Source organism: Schistocerca piceifrons, chromosome 1, assembly GCF_021461385.2.
Source record: "Schistocerca piceifrons isolate TAMUIC-IGC-003096 chromosome 1, iqSchPice1.1, whole genome shotgun sequence".
Classification (NCBI taxonomy): domain Eukaryota; kingdom Metazoa; phylum Arthropoda; class Insecta; order Orthoptera; family Acrididae; genus Schistocerca; species Schistocerca piceifrons.
Genome location: NC_060138.1, coordinates 1,138,420,741 through 1,138,430,950, shown reverse-complemented (window position 1 = coordinate 1,138,430,950; position 10,210 = coordinate 1,138,420,741). Strand labels below are relative to the sequence as shown.

At 42.3% G+C, this 10,210-nt stretch overlaps 1 protein-coding gene across 6 annotated transcripts in view; it reads left to right on the top strand.

Annotated features, from left to right (window-relative positions):
- The first annotated feature begins 302 nt into the window (after window positions 1–302).
- Window positions 303–10,210, top strand: part of LOC124801037 (crossover junction endonuclease EME1) — a 68,201-nt gene continuing 58,293 nt past the window's right edge. The window contains exons 1-3 of one of the 6 annotated variants that reach the window (XM_047263047.1): window positions 303–388; window positions 1,856–2,016; window positions 5,426–5,730. In XM_047263047.1, the coding sequence (XP_047119003.1) occupies window positions 5,450–5,730 (281 nt within the window). In that variant the 5' untranslated portion in view covers window positions 303–388; window positions 1,856–2,016; window positions 5,426–5,449. Of the gene's footprint in view, window positions 389–654; window positions 862–889; window positions 1,014–1,855; window positions 2,017–5,425; window positions 5,731–10,210 lie in introns of those variants that run through there. The other 5 variants (XM_047263045.1, XM_047263046.1, XM_047263049.1 and 2 more) reach the window with 5 other exon arrangements.

The following is a 10,210-nucleotide window of genomic DNA, read 5'->3' as shown; positions in this document are numbered from 1 at the left end:
CAATAAATTCAGCAATGAACTCCCTAAAGCACTGACGCTGATCAACCATTTAGGAATTCACTGTGTACGCAGAGATGAAACTGAACACATAGCTCAAACACCTTTCGCGCACCAGATTTCGTCGATCTCCTGTCCACCTGCTACGATTTGTCTGCGGAAGTGTGACTTGCTCTCACATATTTGAGCAAGTTTGCTAAAATCTAACTTCCACATTTGCGCACATCTGATGCTGCATAGATATCCCGTCCGCACGCTACGATGCCTGCGCAAACGAATCTGCGCAGACCTTTGTGCAGGTATTTGCGCAGACGGATCGGTGCATTCGGACGAGCGTGCAGCATAAAAATGATTGTACGACATTAAAATATCGCAACGATGTTTCTTAAAAGTTAGTACGGAAGGTTGCATTATTTATTGCTCTACAGCATTCTCAGTGCACTATTTTGTTTTAGTAGAAGAAAAAGTAAAATGCCTTACTTTTTAGTAATTATTTCCATTTTAATAAACAACACATATAACCACCAACTTAGACAAAATGCTTCGCTTTATAAGCCCAGCAAGCCGAAGTCTTCATGCCAATGACCACCTCATCTGCTCGTAGGAGGTTATGTAAACAAATACAAAAAGTGATGATAATTTACTCCGACAGGTGGCACCGTAGTTCCGTGGCGGGCTCAAGTAAATAAAGTGCAGATGTGTAACGAGAGGTGATTCTTTCTTTTCGTCATTATGTGTTTTCTGTTGTCATTGATGGCTCTATAATTATATGGCATAGGCTCAGTTATTTCGCTTCATGCACGGTAATTTTTATTCCGTGCAAATATAATGGGAAATATGTTTGGCAGTCCGAAACCAGGCATTGTACGTGTTTTGTAGATGTAATATAAACATATATTTTTGAGTACCTAAGTGACGAAATTATTTTTTTGATATGAATTTAAGATGATGCGGCACGTGTGTAAATAACGTTTGAGTAATAGTAACCTTGGCATTTATTTCTACATGTTATTTTGGTAAGTTTCATAAGTCAACTGTACTGGGATTGTTAGAAGTAGGCATGAAGAGCAAGTGTTTTAAATCGTGCGCAGAAAAGTATTGTAATCGCTTCAGTATTTTGCTTCACCTTGCATTAATTCTTCGTGTGACATGTTACAAAGTGTAGTGGTTTCGTTAATATCAGCATTCTGTTTAGATGGTTGCTGAACATGAAGGCAGATTCGAAGACTGCAAGTAGAACATTAAACTACACACTGCTCCGATTAGTTTTACATAAGCGAAGAGTATTTGCAAATGTTTATAAAATGTAGTTGCCTTAAATTGAATGTTTACTGACAGGATGCGGCATTTACAGTCAACATGATGTAGCATAATCCTCATACCCTACAGGGCAAATTATATCAACTGTGTCAGTGTTGTAACAAGTTGTGTTGGTAGTCTCGTTGCATTGCATTTCTTTCGCTGGTAAATCTTATTTTCTTGGATTGTTGTTTAGGACCCAAAAGATAAATCAGGTTGCACTTGTGGATTGAGTGCTGTGGTGTGTGTGTGTGTGTGTGTGTGTGTGTGTGTGTGTGTGTGTTTTAAGGAGCATGGATGTGAATGACATTACTGAAAACTGAACATAGAAGATAGGTCAATAGCACATACCTACCTACAACAGTTTTACAATGAAAAACTTTGTGTCCATAAAGCAGATTATATTTGTAAGCACATGGAGTAAGAGCTGTACTTAAATGGCAATTGTACTAAAATTACATGCCAGATTTGATGAGTTTCTTGTATGGTTCATAATATTTAGTAAGACATTTTAACAAGTATTGTTGTATTCTGATGAAAATTACTTTGTGGTTGACAGATTGCAGTGGTGGGAGACAGAGTTGCTGGCATACAGCCAACCTTGCATCATAAGGCACTGAACATACCTACAACACAGGGAGCACATGACACTCGAGAAGGAACGAAGAGTGGACATTGGCTTGTCCTTACCACTCGACTCGCTGAAACATCACTTGTAAAGTAATTTTAATTGGAGTTTATAACTAGAAATTTCTGCAAATATTTTCTAGCTAAAAATGTGAAGTCACATAAGTAGTACCAATTATTAAATAAGTATAACAATTACAGCAAAACCACCATTGCAGGCAAGATACTGAACATGAGTAAAGACAGATAGAAACATATAAATAGAAACTATCAAAGCATAAAGGTGGTGGTCAACATTAAAGAAGGTGGTGTATTGGATCGAGCAGGACCATGTGAAGTGAATGGGGGAGAAGGTGTTGAGATTCTGGATAGGGTATCGTTACCCTCGATCCAGATCATGAAGATGTCATCAGTCGGATTCGGATGAAGAGGGTGTCTAGGAAGGATTCCTCTAGATGGCCCATGAATGGGTTGGCATACGATGGTGCTAAGCGGTTGCCCTTAGCTGCACCTCCTTCAAAGGAGAAGTAATTGTGGGTGGGGATATAGTTGGTCCCGGCAACTAGGAAGGAGGTGGTTGATTTGGAATCCATCAGGTTTTGGGAAAGGTAGTGTACAATAGTGGTAAAGTCATGGGTATTATGGCTGTTAGTTCAAATGGAGGTGGCATCAATAGTGATGAGCATGGCACCACGTTGTAAAGGAACAGGAACTGTGGAGAGTCAGTGGAGGAAATGGGTGATACCTTTTATGTGGGAGGATAGGCTGAAGGTGTTGGTCTACGAGATCAGAGATTCTCTCAGTGGGGACACAGTAACTGGCCACAATGGGGGCATCCTGGGTGGTTGGGTTTATGGACTTGAGGAAGCATGTAGAATGTGGATGAATGGTAAGGGCGATGAGAGAGATGGACTCCGGGAAGAGGTTCTGGAATGGGCCTAAGGATCGGTGGAGAGACTGATGATCCTGCTGGATTTCTGGAATGGGTTCACTGTGGCAAGGTTTGTAGGTGGATGAATCTGACGTAAGGATTACCTGGCAGAAGGAATCCTGCCACAGTAACCTCATTCCAGAAATCCAGCAGGATCTTTAGTCTCTCAAATCCGTAGGCCCATTCCAGAAACTCTCCCCACCGCTGCCTTCTACATACTTCCTAAAATCCATAAACACAACCACCCATGATGCCCCATTGTTGCCGATTACTGTTCTCCCACTGAGAGAATATCTGCTCTTGTAGACCAACACCTTCAGCCTATTACCCACAACCTACTCTCCTATATAAACAGTACAAACCATTTTTTGATCGACTCTCCATAGTTCCTGTTCCTTTACCACTTGGTGCCCTGCTTGCCACTATTGGTGCCACCTCCCTTTACACTAACGTTCCAGATGCCCATGGTCATACCATTATTGAACACTACCTTTCCCATGCCCCGATAGATTCCAGACCTATAATGTCCTTGTCCTTCCTAATCGCCATGCCCAGTTGTATCCTTACCCATGCTGTTACTTCTTCTCCAAAGGGATTACCTCCAAACGAATCTGAGGTACGGCTATGGGCACCTGCATATGTCTATCCTACGGCTGTGTATCCGTAGGACATGTAGAGGAATCGTACCTGAATATCCAGATTCCCAAACCCCTCACCTGGTTCAGATTCATTGATGACATCTTCATGATCTGGCTGGAAGGTGAGGACACACTATCCACATTTCTCCAGAACCTCGGCACCTTCTCTCCCATTCACTTCACATAATCCTAGTCAACCCAACAAGCCACCTTCCTCGACATTGACCCTTACCTCAAAAATGGCTACTTCAGTACCTTCGCCCATATCAAACTTACCAACCACCAGCAAACCTTCACTCTGACAGCTGCCAGAGGACAATTCCCCTGGTGACGCAGTTCCACCCAAGACTGGAGCAACTGAATCTCATTCTCCTCCAGGGTTCTGACTACTTCTTGTCATGCCCTGAAATGAGGAATGGCCTCCACACTCCTCACATAGTGGTATTCTGCTGCCCACCAACTGTACATAATATCTTTGTCCATCTCTACACAACCCCCCACCCCCACCCCATCAATTCTTTGCCTCATGGCACATATCCCTATAATAGACCTAGATGCAAGAGCTGTTCCATATGTGCTCCCTCACCACCTGCTACAGTCTGGTCACAAGCATCACCTATCCCATCAAAGGCTGAGCTACCTGTGAAACCAGTCATGGGATCAACAAGCTAAGCTGCAATTGCTGTGCTGCATTCTATGTGGGCATGACAACCAAAAAGCTTTCTGTTTGCATGAATGGCCACCAACAAAGCTTGCTGCCAAACATGACATTCTTCATTTCAATGACTACTTCACAGCCTGTGCAATTTGGATCCTTCCCACAAACACCAGCTTTTCTGAATTGCACAGGTGGAAGCTCTTCCTACAATGTGTCCTTTGTTGCCATAACACCCCTGGCCTCAACCTTTGTTAGTCATTGTCCTACCCATCTAGCCCCTTCCTTGCTTCAGTTCCAGCACTTCACAGCCCTCTAATAGACCAATGTGCCCACAGTATCTTTACTTCACTCCCTTTTCACAACCCCCCCCCCCCTTTCAGGTAACCTCCCAACTGCACCTAGCTGCCCCACCCTCTCTCCACCTCTCTCGTGTATGCTCCCACAAGTCCCACTTTACCGTTCCCCACCCCTACCCTGCTGTTCCTCCCCATCCCAGCCTCCCTCTTACCCTAACCACTCACTTGCCTCTCCCGTCATGCACTGCTGCTAGCTGTCTGGTCTCAGCAGCCAGAGACTGTGGTTATGGGTGTATGAGTTGTGTGTGTGTGTGTGTGTGTGTGTGTGTGTGTGTGTGTGTGTGTGTGTGTGTGTGTGTGTGTGTGTGTTGTATATTTCCAACAAAGACCTTGTTGGCTGAAGCTCATTTCGCATTTTTGTTGTGCCTGTCTGCAACTCAATGTAATTTTTTAAAATTCGTTCAACCCATAATGTTTTTTATTGTTTTACATAATTTTCACATCTCTCTTGTACCAAGTCACCCCCCCCCCCCCCCCCAATTCAAGGACTCGACTCCCCCATCCCCACTCCCTCTCACCTAAGTTCATCATTCTCAAACATAGCTTTAATAACACCAAATAAATGTCTTGATAAATATGTTCGTTTGTTCATTGGTTGTTACTATTTGAACTATTACTTCTGGACACTTGTGTGGTTGGTCTGATTTTATTCTTAATGTCCATTAGACTTGTGTTGTTATCGGTTAGTGTGATACTGAAACAAAAAATAAAAAGAAATACATAGCTTTTAATTCCCATTAGTTGAAAGAGTTTGTACTGTAAAAAGTAGTTTTTGAATTGAATTCGAAACCTTATCTTGTCCCATTACTCCACTGAGTATCCTGTATCCAAGTTTTTTGTTAACATTTTATTTATCTTGGAAACTGAAATGTGACTCGTATAAAAGTCTAAAACTTCATTACTGCATCTTTTCTTCCAGAGAGTTGCATGATATACCCAGATAATGAACATGGATCAAGTCATTCTAATCTCAAGTGACTCAAGCGCACCAGCTTCTCCAGAAAATTATCAAGATAATTATTATAAAAATGATTTCAAGTCTTCTGATGTCTCACCAGAAAAATCACTTGTTGTGCACAAAACAGTGGAGAGTCTTGTAAAAATGAGCCAGGATAGTGGGCTTAGTCTTGGTGTCAGTCCCCAGCAAAAGGACAGAGATGTTTTATCAGAAGCATGCCTGCGTGAATATGATTCTGACATAGTGGACTTGGGATACGGTGAGATGTAAGTTTTTACCAAATCAAAAGGATTTGTTTTAGAAATTTTGTTGTTGACTGCTCAGAGACATACAATTGCTATTCACCGTGATGTACAGCAAACATTTCTCAGGTGATTCTCAGATTTCTGTGAACTTTGTTTGCATTGAATTTTATAGTTAGTGGTCACCATTGCTTGGCTCTCTAGTAATTGTGTCTTATGTTACAGGGCTTAAATGTCTGTTTTTGTGGTTGTAAAAAAAAAAAGAATAAGAATTTTTATTATACGTACTGTGTTCCCAGATGAAATGATCATAATCTCCTCTCACTAAGAAATGAAATTTCTTTTCTTTATCAGTGATTTTTAGATGTATATACAGCAATACAGGGGGCTAGTGTGTTGGCCAGCCTGGATGTGGTTATGGTTAGTTTTCCACATCCATCTAGGTAAAGACTGAATAGTAATGCAGGAAAAGATAGATTGCTACTTACTGTAAAGAAGATAAATAAGTTGCAGACAGGCACAATTAAAAGATGCTTGCATAAAGCTTTTGGCCTCAGCTTTTCACCAAAAGAGAAACACACGCCATTCATACACACAAGCAAGCACACCTCACACACACTTGATGCTGTCTGGTGGAGTGTGCAGGAGCTAGAACGCCAACAGGTGCTGCGTCAGGAGGTTGTGGGACAGGGAGGTGGGGAAAACGGGGAGAGGAGCGGGTAAAAGTGGACGGATGCATTGGCAGTGGGTGGGAGACGAGAATGAGGAGGAGACGATAGAATAGAGGGGCTGGAACTGTTAGGGGGAGGGTGTGGGGACAGTATGTTACCATAGGTTGAGGCCAACATAGTTATGGGAGCAGAGAATGTGTTGCAAGGATAACTCCCATCTGCGCCATTCAGAAAAGCTGGTGGTGGAGGACAGGATCCAGATGGCTCTGGTAGTGAAGCACCCAATGAAATCAAGCATGTTACATTCAGTTGCATGTTTGTGCCACAGGATGGCTTACCTTGTTCTCTTGGTCACAGTTTGGGTGTGGCCATTGATCCTGGGGGACCGGTGGTTGGTAGTCATACCAATATGAAAAGCTGTGTAATGATTGCAGCAGAGCTGGTAAATTATGTGGCTACTTTCACAGGTGGCGCTCCATTGATGGGTACAATAAACCTGTGACAGGACTGGAATAAGAAGTGCTGGGTTGGTGGATTTGGACAGGTCTTGCACCTGGGTCTTCCACAGGGATATGATCCTTGTGACAAGGGATTGGGAGTGGCATAGGGATGGACTACACTGTTGTGGAGGTCGAGTGGGTGATGGAACACCACTTTAGGAGAGTTAGGAAGTATCTTTGGGAGCATGTTCCTCATTTCAAGGTGTGATGAAAGGTAATCAGAGTTTTGGTGGTGGATGTGTTTCAGTTGTTCCAGTCTGGGGTTGTACTGTGTGATGAAAGGGACACTGGTATGCGACTGTTCTCGGGGATGGTGGGAGGATTGGGGGTGTGAGGGGAAACGGCACAGGAGACATGTTTGCGAAGAGGGTCTGGGGGTAGTGCCTGTCTGTGAAGGCCTTGGTGAGACCCTCAGCATGCTGAGCAAGGGAGTTCTTGACACTGCAGATACGCCATCCACAGGAGGCCAGCCTGTATGGGAGGGTTTTTGGGTGTGAAACATGAAGACTTGAGTTTGTTGCCATTTCTCGGCTGAGACACACAGTATGCAGTTTGTAACACAGTGTCACATTTGAACATGCGCTTACATTAGACAGAGAGAGGAGGAATATTAGGAGTCCTTCCTTGGGGAGGGGGAGAGCAGCTGGCAGTATCTTTAGAATTACTTTGCGAATGGAAACCCCATGATAATAGCAGTCTTTATACAGGTGTGGTGGGTTCTCCATGAAACAGGAGAAGTACCATATCAAGTCAAATCTGGCATTGGCATTGGTTGGATACAGGGCACTGGGCAGGAAGGAAGGGAGAATAAAGCAATACTGTATGCCAATAAATCTGAATGTACACCATTTATAAGTACTCCAGAATAGCAATAGTTAAGATTAGATGCGATGCTAACCAGAGCACTATTTATCTCCTGCACATTGCGTCTCATCCAAATAACCAGTGAGTAAAAAGGTGATGATTTGAAAGCTTTCAGCAATGTTCAAAGTTAGTTTCTAATTCTCATTTTACCCATTGTACTTATACCACCACCCTCCTTGAATATTTGGCTTACCCCCCCCCCCCCCCCCCCCTCTCTCTCTCTCTCTCTCTCTCTCTCTCTCTCTCTCTCTCTCTCTGCACTCATCCATTTGGTGATTCCACACTGTTTTTGTGAAATTCTACATATACTCAAAGAGAGGGGTGTAGGGGATGCCAGATAGACAAGGGTTTGAATTGGAACCACATCTTGAAGCATATCATTTCTGTGATACAGGAACTATCAGGTAAAACAATGTATTTCATTCTTCTGCTGCTGTTGGGTGAAAGACGGGCAGTAATTTTTGTGAATAATAATTGCTACATTTTTAATCAACTAACTATTGTAAAACAATTCCCATAGCTAGACTACATACAACAGGTACAGATATTGATATGTCACATACACAATAATCAGTCTTTCCTTCTCATCCCATATGGTAAGTCTCCCCTGACCCACAGTTCTGTGTGACTTTCCCAAAATCTACCCCTTTCCTAGACCTCTCCAGTTCTTTTCCTTCACCCTTCTTCCTTCCCCGTCAACCCATCTGCCTGAAGAAGGATCCACTGGCTCCAAAAGCTTGCCAGTCACAACAGTCTTGTAAGTGTGGGTGTTCTGCCACCACATTGTGAGTAGATTCTTTATCTATCCAATTAAATAATTTTATCAATAATTGATTGTTTTCATTGTTACATTACACACTTGGTATCTCTCCCTACACAGATAGTCTGAATCCTGTTCCACTGCAACAACAACAACATGTACGTGGAATCATTACAACATTAATTAGTTAGTTGCAAATTAAGTGTTTTCCAGAGTCACAGTAAATTGCTATTGTTGTCAGACAACAAACATAGAAGAGCACAACACACTGTTTTACCTTTTCTTCCTACTGCACAGAAAGAGTTCTTTACATCACTGGCTATGGGTTCCTCTTAAAATCATTATCCAGCATTCTCTGGTTTCCCTTAAGAGTTTGGATGACAAATTTAGATATGTATTGTCTGACAAATGTTACTGTAACTTAATTGCTTGTACAAGCTCAAGAAGAAAAGGAAAGAATTATTGTCTTAGGATATCATATCATTTGGCACTAATGTAAGCAACATTCCAATTCGTGCTTCAATTGAAATTTTTCTTGAATCATTAAAACAGTTTACTGTTGATACTTCTGTATTCTTTGTAGGCTAACTCAACACTTCAATCAACTGAGGTGACCCTATAGTTAAGTCACTGGGCTTGTATTCATAAAAAGTGGGATTCAAATCTGTCTAGTCATTGTCATTTGTATTTTTACATTCATTGTAAACATTTGTGATGGGCAGCCATAAAGTTTTGACAGAGGTCACCACGTGTTGAATCAAGGTACCAGCGAAAATGTTGCAGCAGAGTCAGGCCAATAAGGATGACGCCTCTAGTTGCCTAATCACCATGGACAGGTATTGGGTGTGTCATTATGTCCCTCAGAAGAAGGAGCTAAGCATGCATTAGAAACATGTATTCACCACACAAACATCATTAGAGAAGGAAATGCTGAGTGTTTTTTTGGGAGTGCCATAGTGTGCTGCTAATAGATTATGCCGTCACAGGAGCATACTACCATCATCTCCTTGACAAGGCTACGGGAGGCTGTTAAGACTAAGCGATGTGGAAGCTTTCCGAGGGGGTTGTTTTTTCTCATTTTGCATGGGACACAGTCACACACACTGCTTCAGTGGTCTGTCAAATTTGACCACACTCCCATGTTCCCTTGACGTGGCATCCAGTGACTTCCTCCTCTAGGCTTGGGTGAAGAAGTCGTTGCATGGTAGGCGTTTCCATAATGAAGATGGGCTGATTTTTGAGCTGGATCATTTGCTTTACTCTCAAAATGCAGCCTTCCACAACCGAGGTCTCCGCTAAGTCATCTGTCACTATAAAACATAATGCTTTAAAGGTTTTCTATGTAAAGGAAGACTAACACAGTCAGCAAGTTTCAGGGTTACAACTTTTTTTGCAGTGTCAGAATAGCTTCTGCACAAAAGACGTAGCTGATTTTTCTGCCTCACCCTGATCAAAGTGTAGTTTATGCTGTACTTAACAATCATGTCAGTGTGTCATGAAGCCCTAAAAGTACTCTACCCCTCCCTCCCTCCGTACAGTGTCTGATTCTTTCTTCTTTCACATGAACGACCTATTTGTGTAATTTTATGGACATTTAAAAAATATTTGTGTCAGAACTGATAGTGTGTACTATCACTGATCATTTCATTCTTTGAATTTAAATCATATAATTTCTTCATGTGTTGTTATTCTTTTTGTTTCGAGTAGAT